Below are 18,220 nucleotides of genomic sequence, written 5' to 3'. Positions count from 1 at the left end.
CCTGCTGGAGTGAGAGATTCAGATTTGAGCTGTATTGGAGACTTTCTTTGACATGCTGATGCTCACAAGTTTTGTTGCATTACTGCATATGGCCTTCTTAATACTCAGGTGAACCCAATTTCTGTATCARAGGAAAGTGACCAAGCCTGATTAGAAGCATCTGGTTTCTATATAGGTCATGACCAGCTGCTGTGTAGAGAGGTGATCTGTCCTGTCCTGTATCTTGGAGGTCTCCAAAGAGGCAGAGTTGGAATCGTTTTCAGTCCCCTCAAACCTTTTTCTCTAGTCATTGGAGAGGCTGATTTATTACACCAGTAGTTAGAAACTCCTATGAGGACCAAGCAGACCCTTAGCTTGAGAGGCCCTCCCGTAGCACCCCTCTTGCTGTGACCAAAGGATGGACTTGTCACCTTGGTTGTGAGACCTGAACTGAGCTGCTGTCCTCTTTCTGGACAAATGGCCAAGACACGAGGAGATGAAAAGTGACAAGAGGACACAGAGGCCACACGGTGCTAACACGCTATCTCTMCCAGCAAACGCACTCCCCTGTGTGACGACAAGGACCAAAGACTCCCTGTCTTTACCTCACTTGTCCCTCAGGGAAGAAAGGCCCTCGTGGTTGGGATTGGCCTCCACTGCCCCGTGGAGGCTGCGTCACTGTGATCAGATGGCCAGTACAGCCAGTATGTGGAAGGGGGGGAATTCCTAAGGCAAGTGACAGGGATGGCTCTGTGCTGCACTGCTCCCCGGGTGCACGTGGAGGGAGAGCTGCATGGATGTGGTGGCTCTGGGAGCCCTTTTTCCCGTYGGAGTGGTGGCAAGAGGCCGTGTTTCAGCCTCGCATTCCTGACCCAGTGCCCAGGTTTTCATCAGGCTCAGTCAGTCATTTAACCCAACAGTTGGGTGGTTTCTAGGTTTGACTTCAGGCAGCTAGAAATCCTCTGGAATGCTTCTGGATTTTACTCTGTGCATTGGATTTATTTGCTTATGTTTTGTTYTGCTTTTCTTACTTTTTGGCCTGAAAGTTGGCACCCAGTGTTTTAAAAAAAAATGGGTTTTGGGGAAAATTGTCCCTGTCTGAGCGGTGTGGATTGGTTCCACTTTCTGATGCTGGCAGCATAGCAAATAACTCAGGAGATGCCTGAGCTCTGAGCACACCCCTTCTATCACTCACTCGCATGCTGGTGATGTCACTCGCATACTTCAGTGGTTTCGGCTGAGAACATACCTCTGCTTACTCATTCATAAGCTAAAATCGTCCAAGAGGTTTGCCCCGTGTGGGACTTCTCCTCTCCAAACTTAGCTCCCTACATCACTCAATGCACAGCCCATGCTGAACTGCTTCCATTGCCGGCGCTGAGGTCATGTCTGAGGTGCAGCACTTCCACAGCTCTCCTTCTGGAGCAGAGACGGGAAGGGATTCCCATCTCGTCCGTTTAAACACTTGTCTGCTCAGATAATTTGTATAAACCTAGGGAAATGTGTTAGCAGGCACCTGTGTAAGCAAACCATTCAGCTGGAAGTGTTTTGGGCAGGATGTGAGTTTTGTAGAGGAGTTTTTGCCACTGGGATTTATATGGGTAGTGCCTAAAACTCAGGCTTTGGAGATAGTTGCCTTTGGGAGGCATTGCAGGGTTCTGAGCAGAGCTTGTGTCTTTAAACCAAGAGGAAGTAGATCGGATCTGATTCACATTCCTATTCTGTGAGTTCAAGCTGGAAACAGCAGCTTCTGCTTGACATGGGTTTGCTCTGCATGGGGCACAGCTGGCTGTGCTGGGGTGGGTCAGGGTAGCTCCCCACTGATCTTATTTACGAATTAAAAAAGCTGATTCAAAGCCAATCATAGCAGGAAATAATTATTGTAACAATGCAGCTGTAGGGTAAGATTCATAGGGCAGGGTCAGGGATGCAGAGGGAGGTAAAGGATGAAGGTGAAGGGTTACCCGTAGGTCTGAGTCTCCCCTGTTGCTCCTGACCTRTCTGAAAATTCATAGTGTGACTCTTTGACTCCTGCTGCTCATGATGTTGAGGCTGGAGAGCGATTGTCATACATMATTTCTAGTTAGAATGTGTAAAAATCCATTTCTAGACCGCTTCTCCTTTTCCTTTCTCTGCTGCATCAGAAAATCCTCTAGGATCAGAAATCTTCCCTTTTCATTGCATTCTTCTGGACTTCTCCTTTGTTTCACTATGTATTTGAAAACGTGCGGGCTGGTTAGGCCCGAAGATCATTGCCTGCACTTCAGGAGTTYATGCATCCAAGGAATTGCAGAACAAACCTGCCAAACTTGAGACCCTCAAATAGGTTTTTTGTTGATACAGCTTAACTGGGCTGGAACAATGCCTCCCAACCCTCCAAAATTGCTTCCTTTCCAGAATTTGGCCCTCTTATTCCAACCTCTTAGAAGAGGTGGTGACTATGGCACTGAAGGGRATTCACAGAGCTCTGGGATACTGATGTGGTCTTTCGGAGCAACACCAGATGGAGATRCCCTTTTGGATCTTCAGTCCTACTCTTGAATTCCTCTTCAAGTGTCAGAGAATTTACCATAMTACCCATGAAGATGGCCTGGTCAGTAATTACCCTCCTACTACCATCCTTTTTAATAGGATGGCAGACCGAGGAATTGAAATTCTGGTAGGAAAGCAAACTGGGAGGAGATGGTATTCCTGTGCRAACGGAAATCAGTGTCTCCACCTGGAAAAGTCTAATTTTATTGGTGGCCATGGGCTCTTTGGTCCTGTTCTGTTTGCACAGTGAAGGAGTTCTTTACTTGCCRCAAACTCTTTCTGTGGCAGGTACTTTCTGACTGTGATGAAGTCACCTCTTAAGCTTTTCTTTGAGAAGATTAATAGACTGAGGAGCTTATGCCCTTAAGGTAGATTGGATTGCATTTTATGACTGCTGTAAAACCTTTCTAGGCTTCTTAGCAATTTTTTTTTGCARAAGTAGACCTTGAAATTGGACAAACGTCCAGCAGTCATCTCACCTGTGGTGAATATAATAAGAATGCCTCCTACTAGTGCATAATCTCTGTTATGCTCCTTTAACCATGATGCTATTACGGACTCTTATGCTCTCCTGTCCTTTTCTAGGATCTTGTCCCTCATTGCAGAGTGCTGCTTTTTCTGTCTCTGGCTGCGTGAGTCAACATCCAGCCATATTAAAATGAGCCCAGCTTATATCAGATGGTTCAAATCACACTAGCTTGCCAGGAACCCTTATTTAACATACTTTGGATAATGCACAGAAATAAGCAGAACTAGATTTTTGGGGGGGAGAGCGGGCAGATATCAGTGGCCTTAGGCAAAGGAAAGATCCCTTTGAGAGCCCATTATAAATGCTGTCCTTCCCACTGCTTAGTGACATTTCATGAGCAGTTACATTCTTGAACTCTGTTAGTTTGTCATTTACTAATGCAAATATCAGTGCTTGATTAGTTGTGGTCCAAATGATGCTCTGAAGTAGTCCAAGTACATTATGGCAACACATTCCCTTTTTTTYCAACAGGATGAAAAAATTTAAGCTCAGTAAAACTGTGTTGCCTTCATTAATATTCTTGGACCGTTGCATTCCTGAGATTCTCCTGCATTTGAGATGCAGACCGAGGAATTGAAATTCTGGTAGGAAAGCAAACTGGGAGGAAGATGGTATTCCTGTGCGAACGGAAATCAGTGTCTCCACCTGGAAAATGCTGTTGGAGAAGTTTTTAAATGAAACATTCTCTCAGAGTAAATATGTAAAGGAAATAGGAGGGGAGGAAAGGCCATTCTCTAGAAACATGATCTCTACTGATAATCTCTCTGCAGCCACAGGCTTCGCTGCTGACCTGGGTGAGGGGAGGGACAGGAAATCCAAGAACAGAGGGGATTTTTGAAGGAATGTTTGAACAAAAAGTCAAAATGTGGATGAGTATTTTGGCTGATGCATTTTTTATAATCCTAATACTCTGATCTCTAATGTAKTGTCTTCATGTCGGTAGGTATGAAAGCAGTTTAGACAGAGAYGAGCATTACTGTTCCTATCTTAAAGACAGTAAACTGGGGAGCAGGGGAAGGGGCCTGTCCAGAGCCACCCAGCAAAGAAGTCAGAAGAACTTGTGTTTTCCTCTTTCATATCAGCTCTTCCCTCTTCCCTCGTTCTATGAYACCTTCCATGGTGCTGTGTTGTCTTTCCTCTGCCTCATCACACCTTTTGAGGAGCCCTGTTTCYTCCTGCACCAGGACAGGCTGCTGCATAAGATGTTGCTTGATGCCTGTAGTGCCTGGTGCTGAGTTAACAGACCCAGAGAAAATAAAGGGCAAGAGCTTTTCATCAGTCACCTAGTGCAGGGGAATATAATTAGAAAAGACTTTACCCAGTAAGATATGGCAGTGCATTGCTCTCACTGCTTGTGTGAATGATTTGTATCTGTGTTCTTAGATCAAGGCTTTTCCAGTACTGTTGGTCACCTTCTGTGAGTGTCCACATGCCCAGGATGAGATCCAGAAAGATGATTAGGCACCATTGCACGTGGGAATTGAGATCCAAATGAAAATAGATACTTCAGCTCCCTAGCAGCCAGTAGAAGAAGGAGGTGGTTAAGGGAGAGCCACTAGACCTTCCTGTTGGGCAGAGTAACACCAGGAGAAGGAGGACCGGATGTCCCTACCTGCCTAGCACCTACTCCAGGACTGTGTCTTGGGTCCTAAGATCTGCTCGAGGAGCAGCATGGCAAGGATGGTCACCTCACAGAGCGGGACTCTCATTTCCATAAGGTCCTGGTTTGTAATGGGATTTGTGTCTGAAGGTTTGGTGGTGAACCAGTTAACGTAACAAGACTTCAACTCCATGCCAGCCCTGTAAAGGAACTGGGGAAGGGCGTCCCTCCACTCATGTTGTTACCAGGATATTTATACAGTCAGTAATAAAAAAAAATCAGAGCTCTCAGCAGGCAAGAGGGTGCTGCCCTTGGCATCCAAATGTTTTGGAGAAGGAGGAAACAGGAGGGAGGGCTGAGAGCCCAGCTAGTCAGTGCCTTTTTCCCGTTCTCCTTTCTGCCCATGGTTTTCATCCCTGGCTGTTTGATGTTGTGCTGACACTGGCCATCCCTTCATGCTCTGGTTGTGAGTGTGCAAGAGCCCTGTGCGGGAGAGAGCCTCCAAAGAATAGGTTGCTCTCCACCATAGGAATATTCTTGAGAAATACAGAAACATGAAAAGTGAGTGATGGGATTTTCCTTTACTGAACCGCAGAAGAATTTCCCAAACTAGTTATTTATGGTTGTAAAGATGGTTTCCATTGCTGTTGCACAATTCTGCAGGCAACATTGCTTCCCTCCTTTCTGTGGCTTCAGTTTGGGGTTGACCTTGAGAGCTGAGTCACTTGGACARTGATAAATGCCGAGCCCACTACAGGGCTCAGCCATGTAAATGACAAAGCCATGGTAAGGGGATCATCATCAAGAAGCAGGTGTCATTTGTGCCATGAACCTTCCCTAAACAAATACGAGCACTGGAACAGGTTGCCAGGAGAGCTGGGGAATCTCCTTCTCTGGAGATATTCAAAACCCGCTTGGATGCAGTGCTGTGTAACATGCTCTAGGTGACCCTGTGTGTGCAGTGGGGTTAAACTAGATGATCTCTGAAGGTCCCTTCCAACATTAAGGATTCTGATTCTGTGATATATGTAATATTGGTTAACTCAACAGCAGAGGAGCGTGGTGTGAGCAGCACAGTTCTTGCCTGCAAGACTGTCCTCCAGTTTGTGGCAGTGCAGTAAAGGTCTCTTGGCTCTAGCAAGCCCTGTTCATAACTCACTGTGTGACTTGCAGGTGAATTTGGCACAGATAACTCTGCAGCTGCAGCCTGCATGACCAGGTTCCAGATGTACCATGCTTTACCTTGCTCCTGTTATCAATCAAAGGCATGGAAGTCCCTTCACTTTGTTTCTAAAGCTCTTTGGTCACATGCTACGTGTCTCTGAAGATACCATCTCCAAGGGAAGCTGGCAGCCTCTGTTCCACATCCATCTGTTCCTGTGTTTTAGGGGGAGGGGAAGTTTATATACTGGAGAATTAAATTTGAGCTCCTTCCAGTGTTTTTTCACTCCTTATAACCATTTATTTCTTTTACTTTAGTGGCACATTGGCTTAAGATGCCAATAAAAAACTGCTATACACCTTTTAGTGCTGTGTAGGCAGAACTATTAAATTTACAATGCATGTGAGATAAAATTCCTCAGTTAAATAAGCAGTAAAAATCTAGGATTTGAGCTTCAAATATTGCAGTTTCCTAGAAATGTTCTTTAATCTTTAGCAACACAAAACAASCAAATAATATAGGAAGCTTGTGTCATACCCTGGCTTGTATGCATTTACTTAGAGAGGGGATTTGGAGGGAAAGGGGGGATTTTTATTTCACACCTCAGTCATTTTTTTTTTCAAGCCAAATTCTTGTGCCTAGGTGCATATTCAAATGGGTAGAGACTYCTGTGACAATCTATAGCCATATTTCATGCATTCATGCCCTGCCTCTTTTCACCATCAGCACTTTGAGTGGTTGATCTCCACCTCAGCCATTTCATCTCCTCACTTGCACTTGGCATTAGAAGGACAACTGGCAGGAGATGTGTTTTGTCTACATTTCTCTTTCCAGATCCCTGGAGTGTAACACACTGACTCTTCCTTCATTGGTGCTAATTGCCCCCATGTCATCCACATGGAAAATTCCCAGGATTCTTCCTGCTCTGTATTTAGCTGGGATTTATTTTGGTCCATCCTGCCTTCCCTATAAGTGTGCCACCACTGTGTAGGGCCRAGTGCCTGTTGCTGCCTCTCTGCTTGGTCACAGTTGAAAGCTGCTCTTCTGMGGGTGGTTCAGACCTGAGCATGCCAGCTCTGTTCCCACTGATCCTCAAGGATGCCCTATGGTGCTCAAGAGATGTCTAGCTTGCTCAAAGCCTGGGATGTTCTGCTGAAGTCCTGGCAAGAAAGGCTATTTGTGCAGCTATTTTTGTTATTTTAGTAGAGACCTGCTGCTTATATTTCACCTCACATTTCCTGACTTGTCCTCTGTTTCCAGGTCACTCTCCAGCCTGGAGGTCACTTCTCAGCTCTTCTCCATCCCCTTTTTCCAGACAGGGCATAAGCAGGGAGTGCACACATTTGAGGGCACACATGATAATGTGATGCAAGATGATGGGTAGTCTCTATATATATACTGTTCTTTGGTGATAGATCATGCACATTTGGCTTAATAGAGCTATGTAAAAGAGAAGACTTTTTGAATGCCTGAAGACCTAGTAACACCATGGCCTCATAGTTGCCTTGCAGGGATGCCTGAAAACTCACAGAGAAGAGTGGTTCTTAAAGTGCATCTCTAATAGCTCTGGAGGTTTAGGAACCCAAAAGAACAGTTGGGAAGAAGAGATCAGATAGATACTGCTAAACCTCAGTCCCCTGCACAGATGGATGAGATGATGTTTATTTGAGTTCATGTGTTTCCCTAGGGAGAAGTCTGCTGCAAAAGCAGAGAAAGTTAGACTCTATATTAGAGGGATCTTGAGGTTAAACAAATAGTAGAGAATAATAGTCATTTGAGGCACTTGTGAAAAAAGGAAAAAAAGGGGAGTGGGTTGTGCTGAATTGCGTTTGTGGATCACCTTTTAGACTAGACCTCCACCAGGTCTTAAGATGCTTCTCTGCTTGAGAGGGATGGCCTGGCAACAGGTTTGCCTCTAGAGACAAGCCAGGCTTTTCCCAGGGGCACGTTAGAGTTTTTTTTCCTAACTCTGCAGATGTTTGTTATTCCTTCCCACACTGCATATTTGTTTGACTGTTTCTTCTTGTTTCAGCCTGAAAGGATAGATCCCAGTGCATCCAGGCAAGGTTATGATGTCCGCTCAGATGTCTGGAGCTTGGGAATTACATTGGTACGTGTCATTTAAAACTTTTGCTATGTGGTACTTTCCTAGTGAGTAGCCTTAATACCCATAATGCATAATGGAGTTGGTTGGTGTCAAATGCATGCGTGAAACAAAGCCCAGCCCCTCTGCTCTCAAGCATTTGCATATTGTGATTGAGGTGGGCATCTCCTGGCTCATAAAGAATAGAAGTCCTGTCAAGGCAGTTGGCTCCCTTGAATCCCTGGGGGTTCATTTAGCTGCAGCTATGTTTTGCAGCAAAAGAGATGTGAACAGGAAAGATGGTAGAAGAGTTTTTTTCTCTTCAAAATCTCAGATCAGAAAGACTAGTGAGTGTACTGCTGCAGAACAGAGCACTTGGCCCATGTAGAATAAGCTTCTGGTAGCCCTGGTTTCTAGCGTGCTTGGGCTGTGCAAAAAGCTGCTACTAATCCTGTATCAGCTACTGATTCCACTCTGGCTAACCACAATACTGGTGGGTATGTGCATTGATAGTGTGAAAAAGTCATCTATTCCTAAGATGTTGAATTTGAAAAGAAAATGTGAGCAGTAAGTATGAGTCAGTAGCCTCTATCAATCTGCTTTCTTTCGTGCTGGTATTTAAAAATGATCGTTCTGTCAGTGTCTGTTTTCTCTAGTGATTATAGGATATTTGAGAAGGGACTAGGGAAGAACTAGGCCCTCCGATTATGCCCTCYGACCTTAGTGAGAACATTGGGCCACTTTATAAAATCAGTAGAAACATTCATAGCATGCATGTATGGTCTAGCCAGATTAAATCTGAGAGGTGTCTCTCYCTGTTGACTGTATGAGGGGACAAGCTTCCCAATGTGGACACGTACAACAGCTACTAAACATAACTTCCCTGTCTCTTTCTTAGTTGAGCTTTGTATAGAGGGTAGAATAAAATTCTCCCTTTGGGGCTTCTGGGGTACTTACAGACATTTTCCTGTCTTTATTGCAATTCCCTTTTTTAACGTATCTATCTGGTGTCTTTTTGTAGTATGAGCTGGCCACAGGGCGATTCCCCTACCCCAAATGGAACAGTGTGTTTGACCAGTTGACACAAGTAGTAAAAGGAGACCCGCCACAGCTGAGCAACTCAGAGGAAAGGGAGTTCTCCCCAAGTTTCATCAACTTCGTCAACTTGTGGTAAGTGTTCCCTGCTTCAGGTACATGCAATCCACTAGTTTTGTCATGGTCAGATATTTGGTAAGAGTCATAGGTCAAGCACTTCATCATTTAGTTTCATATAGCTGCACCACAGGAGGATGAAGACTTCTTGCATTTCACTTCTTTGGAAGATTGTGAGTGGAATCTGAATGGCAAACCTTTGGATACAACAGGATAGAAATACAGAGAAAACTTCTGAGAGTCTGTGCTCTGGAGAGGCATSTKAMSACTCATTGCGTGGTCAGATGAGGAACTATCATGTGCAGCCTGTATTTTAATATGAAGTGATCTTGTGACAGACCTGCTTTTTACCTTTCCTTGAGCAGGGAGAAGCTTGAGACTCCTGGCAGTTTGTGTCGTGGCTGTGCTGCAAGTCTATGTTAGTCTTTTCTTTTGTATAGCAAGGCCAGGAGGCCTTTCTTTTCGGTAGGAAGAAGTTCTGTTCAATGTAGTGAATATCAGGATCTGCAGCAGTTGGCTTGCTTAGTTGTTTGCTTCTTATCTTGTGTCAAATCTTGTGACAAGAACAAAACTAGAGATGCTTTTTGGAGAGGACTGCRTGTGACCTCTGCAGTTTTGCCAACCTTGGATGGGAAGTGTCCAGTTTGTGTGGCAGCTACTTAGAGCCATTTGTCTRCTTGCCACATGTACATGGTCCTTGTTCGCTAAAGGGCTGACTTGAGTTTTCTGACTAAGCACTTTCCCATCAGAATGTGACAGTTAATCTAAACTAATTTTGTTAACCAAATAATGAGATTTGGTTAACACAGGACCTCCTTCAGTGTGACTTGCGTTCCTGTTCTCATTCCCTCTGCGCTGGGCAAGGCTTTTCAGACTGATGGACATCCCAGCTGATGAATATCCCCAAGGCAGGGGTGCCTGTCTCAGAGCTCTGTGACACAGGAAGATGCAGCTCTAGACAATTTTTAACTCCGCGGGGGTTTTGTTTCAGGATTATCCATTCATTGGACATGTGAAAGGTGCTGATTTGGAGTTGTTTGTCTTTCAGAATTTGGATTTTTTATGAACAATAGTTGAGCCTTTCATCTGGCTTCTGGCTGGCTTTCATATGTAGAAAATAGGGCATCAAAATGGCTTGCTGCCTAAAGAAAAAAGCTTCATTTTCTCCGTATGAAGACTGTGTGGTGTTTGGTTAGAAAGTTCAAGTTGCTTTCCCATATGCAGTACAAGCAGCAGTTTCTTTCCTGTGTAGTTTTCCTTAGGGCAGAAATATCATTGCAAAGTTCAGTAAAGCCAGGAGATTGCTGTCTTGCTTACACACTCACAAATTTGACTCAAAAGGACCCAGCAGCAGAACCTGAGTGATATCTCTGCTAAACAGCAGTATATTTGACCTATTTTTGTACATTTAAGTGTCAGGGAAAATGGAGAACAGTCCTACAGTGGCAGTCACATGGCAGTCAGTGAAAAAAAGGATATTGAGGATATTGCTGATAAAGCTCCGAAAGCTTCATTGGAATATTTTTCTCCTTTTACCCACCTCCCTGTGTTCCTTAGATGACTATCAACAGTCACGTTCATCCTGGATCTGCTTACAGGACCTTACTGCTTCAGAGTTTGCAAAGTATCCAAGTTCTGTTTCTGGCTGTTTGGAGCTTCATGCTGGCAGCTGCAAAGTTACTACTTGCAGGAAGAGCCACAAGGTCTTGAGATCCAGAGTGCCTGGGAAGGAGATTAGACATTCCTCCAAAAGAGTTGTACAGCACTTGATGCCCCAAATGGCCATTCCAGACCCAAAAAAAAAAAAAAATCTGTTTTATGGGTATACATATAGAAATTCCAGAACAAAACCTGGACTGTTATGTGAAGTTCTAAATAGTTACATCTAAGGCATAGTGAGGAGCACATTTAAGCTGTAGAGATCAGTAAAGTAATAGTTACTGGATAGCAAAAGTTTGAAGTGAGGGTGTTTGCACAGCAGCAATGGGACTTCTTATTGCCTGTGTGTCTGTGTAGCTGTGCAGTAGTTTACAGGACAGAAAAGAGCCAGAYCTGTACTGTAGTCACCCTCTGTTTCTCTGAATAATTTGTGGCCACACTATGGCTCAGCTTGAAAGAGATCCTTCCAATAATTCGCATGGGTAGAAATGCTGCTCTTGGAAATCAGGTTTAACTCTCCTAGTTTAGGCAAGGCTACAGCACATCCCATTGCACCCCCATCAAACCCTGCCATTCTCAGCATGACTCTGCAGAAATAAGTACAGACTTGGAACTGGTGGTCCTTATGGCAGCATATGAGGAGCCTTCTCCTCAGCCTGTCTCTGTCCCCATCTCCTGTTCCCCGTGGCTGGGAGGCTGCTGGATACCCCTGCAAACACCTTAGCTCACACTGAAGRAAAAGCTGGGGGTGAGTGCGACAGTCCATGTGGGGTGTCTTTGCCTGGATGAAAGAGCAAGAAAATAATATCAGTCTGAAACATTCAAGTCCTGGCAGAAACTGATCCCTTCTGTGTGTTCCCTCAGAAGATGCTCTCAAGCCTTAGTTTCATCGCTGTCCTCTTTCTTCCTGGTGACTGTAACTCTCAAGATGAGTGTGTGTCGCCTTGCTGAGCACCTTGGCCCTCCAGGCCCTGCTGCGGCACCACCCTGCACCCTCTCTCCAGAAGGGGAGGAYGTCTCCAATTAGCCGTGAATCTGCTTGGCCCTGAGCACTCGGCCAGGGTGTCTGTGCAAGCCCTAGCACTACAGATGAGCCTGTCTTACCAGCTGGGAGAGGGGGCTTGGTTAGGCCAGGCATGGTGCCAGGCCTGGCACCCTGAGCTTGCCCCGTTGTGCCTACCAGGCATATGCCAAGGCCAGCAGCTCTGCACACACCAGTCTGGTCCTGCTGGTACCGGATACCTCCATCTTGTGCCCTCATGGCAGGCGCCTGCACTGGATCTCAGAGGGGCTGTGTCTTTCTCCTCAGGTACCCTAAGGTGGCTTCTGTCACCATAGACATCTCTCTGGGCACCCACCRTGTCTGTGTTGCCCTTACCTACTGCGGGTGTTCCTTGTGGCCTTTGCTGCCACCTGCTGTCCCCACCGTGGCCTGAGTTATCACCCAGCCTGCAGTAGCCCAGTCCTTAGACTGGTTGTTTCCTTGCACTAGGAACCAGGCAGAAGACTGGATCATCCCAGAGCTGGTGGCTTTTGGGACATCTCTGTGGCCTGTTATTTGGTACCCTGCAAGGCACCTTGTGCCTACTTGCAGGGAAGGCATCCCTACAAGTTTGTCYCCCCTGTCTCTGGGTGTCTGGTAATGAAGGACACGTCTGAACAGCAGCAGGGTTTAATCGAGCCTGATGGTGCCAAAGAGCTGACACTGGGGMTGTGGTCCCACACAGCGTCCCATCCTGATGGCCACCCAAAGCTGCCACCCTCACAGGTCTGGGAGAAGGTGACAGCTAGCAGGTTCATCTTTATGTGAAGACTCTTCTCCTCTTAGCCAGAGGGACTCCTGTCTTCTGTGCGTTATAGCTCCACGCTTGCCCTCACACATGCCAAAAAGAATGTGCTTTGTCTGTTTTGCCTTGAGAAGAGTGTGTGCTCCATGGCAGGTTGTGTCCAGCCTCCTCTGCACATGAGCCGGGCTGCTCTCCTGGCTGGACAGCAGGCCAGAGTCACCAAGTGCCATTTGAAAACTCCAGTTAGGCTCAAGTCCAGTCTGCTTCCTTATGGAGACAGCAGCAGTTGTGATGGGCTTTTAGTTTTTTAGCTTGCTCTGTCTCCAGCAGGATTTGGTGGTGGTCACGGGATTTAGGCTTTTGCCAGCACCTTCAGTCATGTGGAGAGGAAGAGACTCCATGTGGTGACTCACAGTAGGTTCATGTTGGGAGCCAAATTCCTGGACTTAAACGGTTTGGCCGGCTGTGAATCGCAGTGTAAAATCAATCTCTTATCCTGTAAAAAATTAACATTTAATGTAATGACTTCCTAACTCTGCCTTATCCTAATTCGCTTTCTGCTTTCTTTAGCCTTACAAAGGATGAGTCCAAAAGGCCAAAGTACAAAGAACTTCTGGTAAGTGCAAAGTATGTCTGACCGTGCCAGCTGTTTGGACTGTGCAGTGGGACTGAGTTACACATCTGGGGTAACCTCTGTGGGGTTTTTTTCAGATGATTAAGACAGTGTCCATCTCCACAGCACTGGGGAAAACACTGCCTTGATGCCATTGTTCCTGGCATTATGCAGTTTATGGTTATTAATGTCTGTTCATAAACAGCTGTGAGGTTTTAGGAGCTCAGCACACACAGAAATGCTGTGCTGCTGTGAACTAGCTAATATGGCTGGCCTGTGAGATCACTGGCTCGGGCACAGGCAAGAGCTAGGGATGCCCTATAAATTTTGCCTTTGCATGAAATCCTGGCACCTATGCTCAGAACCACTGTCAAATTGGTGATGAACACATGAATGTAAACATGTAAATACTTCCAGTGCACTAGCCCCACAAGGAGGTTGTGAGTGTGCAGGCAAAACTGTGTCTTGGAGAGTAGTGTCCTGGAACAAGGAATCAGCAGAGCCTGTGATGGCAGGGTCCTGTGGGAGGGAACTCCCAGGGACTAATGCATAGGTCACATGTAACTCTTCACACCACAGCTCTTCAGGGTACGTAAGCCACCTCTTCAGAGGTGATGCAAGATTTCGCCTTGGCCAATGGCATTCTTTCCTCCAGTATTCACTCAGTGGTTTCAGCATGCCAGCCTGCTTACAATCCTCTGTCTCTTATTCCAGGACAGCAATGTGGATMCCAAGATTTTAAAGAGAGGTGTTTTGGGAAGGTAGCAGAGAGCAAGCAGAAAGTATATTTGGTCCAGGGTGCCCTAAGCAGAACAGTTCCTGCCTGAAAAATCATTGTGTCATTTCCCAGCTGCCTGAGTTGGGTCCAGATTAAAGAGCTTCCTGGGCAGAAGAGAGGATCAGGGTTCAGGATGACTGCRTTTGGGACCTGGCTGCTGTTTGACCTCTACAGGTCCTATGTGCCTGTCACTCCTGTCTCCCCAGTGCTGCAGAGACTGATGTTAAAATCTCTCTTCCAAGTATTTCAGTGAATGTGTTACAAAAGAGCCGGGTGCTGCTAAAATGCACCCTCCCTGCATCCAGTTCAGCAGGTTGCCACGTGGATGTCTGCCCCAAGCCAGCTCTGGAAGTGCAGGCTCTCTACTGCACATTTAACTCCCCTTTTGTAAATGCCCTGGGTAAGGCCACATCTTAAGGTCCTAYAGTCACTACTGAGTCCTTTGTTCTTGATTCAGTCAAATCAGATGCTATACTTTTAACTGGGGAAGTCAATTTGTGTCACTAAGGTGAAGTAACCTTGTTTTTTATCTAATTCCAGAAACATCCCTTCATTCTGATGTATGAGGAACGCACAGTGGATGTTGCATGCTATGTTTGTAAAATCCTGGATCAAATGCCAGCAACTCCCAGCTCTCCAATGTACGTCGATTGATATTGCTGCTACATCAAACTCTAGAAAAAGGGCTGAGAGAAAGCAAGCTGTAAAGAATTTTCATCACATATTGCAGTGTTTTTAATGCTCGCCCAGACACCATGTGCAATAATATTGGTGTTATTTCCATCCTGTCTGTATACTGTTGTCACATATAAAGTGCATCCCTGTAATACCTGATCACACAGTGTTAGTGTTGGTCAAAGAGAGACCTCATCTTGCTCTTTTGTGGACATATTCATGAAATGTGGAAATAAGTACATTTATTTGTTGACCGTGATTGGATAGCACCTAAAATTCATTTCTAGACTCGAAACTTGGAGACTTCTCAGCAGCTACTGGAAAGATTTTTCTCTCAAACTCTTCCAATTGTTGTTTCAAGTAATAATAAAAAAGCAAACAAACAAAAGTTAGGCGTTGTCTGTCTGAACATTAAGAGACTTTGCCTGGAGGGAGAAGAACTTGCTTAACCAACAAGATACTTTGCCTTCCGGAGCTAGAAAGGCAAAGGAGAATTTTATTCTTCACAAAGTGCAATAGATTTACTGCTATGAAATTCTGTTGCTTTACAGTCGCAGTGTACTTTCTGGGGACAGTGTGCTCAGCTGAACTTCCTGTTAAAGAGAGATCATGTTAAATATAGTGAATATGTCTTTACCAAAAATATGTTGCGTTGAAAGAGGCTAACATTAAAATATTCAGAGATGGGATATAATGTATTCTTCTCTCCTTTTACCAAGCCAGCCACTCTTCACTCTAACTAGGTGTCCTGTAAATTGTTACCTGGTAAGATAAGACCTTTGACCTGAAGAATTATTAAACTACTCGATTGAATTTAACCTGCTTGTGACCTGATTTATAGCTGCACAGTGCTCACCAGCTGGCTTTGCTTTGACTTCGACAAGTGCAGTTCACAAGTGTGCAGCTGTTTTAATGAGCCACAAATGAATGTCTGTGATTCCTAGCTCATCATTCTCTTCACTGTCCTGAAACCTGACGCTAGCACTTCTTCACAGACTCCAAGCCTAGCCCTGCGACGCTGCTGCTTACCAGCCTAGTACGCTGTAAAAGATAAATCTCAGCCTTTCCTTCTACTTCAAGCAGGATGGTGTGCATGTTTTCCCACCCCACCGCTTTGGGGCTCTGTGCCTAGCTGCATTGCTGCAAAACTGAGACACTGCTTTGCTTGTGGGAAACCTTGTTCATCTTGTGCGTATTTTTTCCCTCTTTTGTGACCCTGAATAGCTCCTCCATAGCGAACTTCACTAAGGTGCTGCAAGGTGGCAGAAATTGTGGTAGATTTTTTTTTTTTTAATTTGGCATCTTTTTCAATGGTGATTTTTTTTCATGAAAATAATTTTTTTTTCATGAAAAATGTTGCAATATCCAGACCTTTAGTAGCATACTAGTGATGAAATGGGGCCTGTGGACTCTCTGGCTTTGAGTATGTCATTTTGAGCTGACTAGCTTGGGCACTTGGTAGGATTTGAGGAATACTAGAGCAACAAATTGTTGAAGCTGTGCAGCCCAACTGGATGCAGGACACAGAGGGCTAGAGACGTGATTGGAGTGAAAACACAGGGGTACTGGCAGGATTCCTGTGGAAGACGATTCCAACTACGAAACCAGTGGTACCAAATGAAGACCAGGGCTGATGTGAAAGCACTGAAGAACCGCACCTCACCCGCGTCCCTGCTCKAGCAATTATTAAAGTCTTCCCAAGATGGATAAAGCAGAGTTCTCCAAAGCAACTAGTTGTTCTCAGCACCCCTGATAAATCAGGCAGCAACATGGCAGTATTAGTCAAAATATGTGGTATCTAAATATCTAATATCTAGAGTCCTTTAGCCTTGGAAAAAATCACCTTTTCTTTCCCTTGGTCAATCCCAATAGCTGTCGCTTCRTTTTACCAGTCCCCAGCCACCTATAATGTAGGATCAGGCACTAGTGAATTTTACAAGGTGCTGGCTAGGCTGAATCAAATATAACAGTCTGTATAAAGAAAGACATATTTGGAGGTGCTCTGCCCTTGTGCCCACCTTTCCCAGACATCAGTGGTTGATTCACAACTTCTCTGCGACGACAGCAGCAGGCCAGACAGCTTTGAGAGGGCTACCCCTAGGAGAGATGGATTCTCCCCAGGAGCTTTCAATCCAGATGTGGATTCCACCTTGCTCTGCTTCTTCACTGCGGCTTGGAGGCTGTTCTCCACTGCCAAGCCCACCTTTAGCTCATGTTCAGCAGGTGAAATTAATTTGCTTTCAACTGGTGGGAAATGGAAACCAGCAGCTTTGCGCTCCCARTACTGAAGTCAGGTTTGGAATGTGCTGTGGCATGGATGGGTATACAGAAAGGCAGGTATAGTGTTTTAAGTATAGATTATAAACTATTAAGGGTGCAACATTTATTACAATGTATCTTTATTAAAAAAAAACGTATATAGTGTTCAGAAGCTGTGAAAATAGTGTAAGAACTGTACATTGTGAACTCTGGTTATTTTTTTTCTTCTTGTACCATAGAAAAAAATGTATAAAAATTATCAAAAAGCTGATGTGCAGGGATGTTGCCTTATTGTCTGTAAAAYGGAGCTCAGGAACATAACTGCTTCAAAGAGCTTCAGAATATTTTATCCAATATCCTGGTTTGACTTTCTTCTCTATATAAGATATTATACATGGAATCAGAGTGTTTATGTAATAGTTCTATCCTTTTGCCTGCAGGTCAGTTGTAATAAAACTAGGATGCGACTGTGACCTTGTTATTTTCATTGTGTAAGGTCAGACATAAATGAGAAGATTCATTAAAAGCTGTTGCAATGTTTGACTCCCAGGCCCCTCCTCCAGGTGGAGGTGGCATGGCAGGAGAGAAGCAGCTCTCAGCTAGAAAATGCTTATGCTAAATTAAAAAGAAAAATGCAGGGGGAGCTGGATATATTTCATTTTTCTGGGAGATTGCTGGGAATTCAACAGCTCGTCTCTGCGCTTGGGCGCCTCTGGCATGAGCCCTGCCYGCTRCACAGCGAGCTCTGATGGAATCTGGTGGATCCATGTCCTCATCYCGGCGAGGAGGGCAAGTGGTGATGCCCAAGCGCTGGGAGCAGGGCAGCTGCAGCCTCTGGGCAGGCACGAGCTGATACTCCTCACCCTTACAGGCTCCTTCATGTTGCAAGAGCAGTGACTGTCTGCGAAGTCCAGTGAATCTAGGACGACCTAGTCCTGGCAGGTGRCCGGCGCAGCGTTAAAGGACCCCAGAAATCTTCCTAGGAAGGAAGGCAGTGATAGGACAGAGCGACCAGCCCTGCAGGTCTGTAATGCACAAACAAATCTGATTGATTGCTCCAGGACTGCACCTGGAATGCAGAATTCAGTGAAGGGAGAGCACTGGCCGTACCACAGTTCAGGACCAGAAGTGTTTTTGAATAGGTAGAGGAACTCAACATTGGCTCTTGCTGTGTCTCTTCATTTTGAAGAAGAGGATTTGATCATGAGAAGGGAAGGCAGAAAACACGGTTCACAAAACTACTGCTGGACAGAGATTCATTGAGTGGAAGATTAGTAGTGGCTGAAGTCTGTCAGTTGGTACAGATTCAGTGCTTCCACCATCTGAAAGATTCCCTGGAATGTTCCTGTCCTGATCACAGTTCTTCAGATGTTTTTGGACCTCTTTCTGTCCCTGCTCTTCAACCAGCACTA

At 45.3% G+C, this 18,220-nt stretch overlaps 1 protein-coding gene across 2 annotated transcripts in view; it reads left to right on the top strand.

Moving 5' to 3' along the window:
• Positions 1 to 15,509, top strand: part of MAP2K4 (mitogen-activated protein kinase kinase 4) — a 74,727-nt gene extending 59,218 nt beyond the window's left edge. For both annotated transcript variants that reach the window (XM_026051419.1, XM_026051420.1), the window contains 4 exons: positions 7,835 to 7,912; positions 8,907 to 9,055; positions 13,054 to 13,099; positions 14,415 to 15,509. In XM_026051419.1, coding sequence (XP_025907204.1) covers positions 7,835 to 7,912; positions 8,907 to 9,055; positions 13,054 to 13,099; positions 14,415 to 14,528 — 387 coding nt within the window. In that variant the 3' untranslated portion in view covers positions 14,529 to 15,509. The remainder of the gene's footprint in view (positions 1 to 7,834; positions 7,913 to 8,906; positions 9,056 to 13,053; positions 13,100 to 14,414) is intronic.
• The last annotated feature ends 2,711 nt before the right edge of the window (positions 15,510 to 18,220 follow it).

The sequence above is a fragment of the Nothoprocta perdicaria genome, unplaced genomic scaffold, assembly GCF_003342845.1.
Source record: "Nothoprocta perdicaria isolate Ctin4 unplaced genomic scaffold, notPer1 scaffold_75, whole genome shotgun sequence".
Classification (NCBI taxonomy): Eukaryota; Metazoa; Chordata; class Aves; order Tinamiformes; family Tinamidae; genus Nothoprocta; species Nothoprocta perdicaria.
The sequence above is the reverse complement of the archived record's forward strand: the minus strand, read 5'-3'. Positions and strand labels throughout refer to the sequence as shown.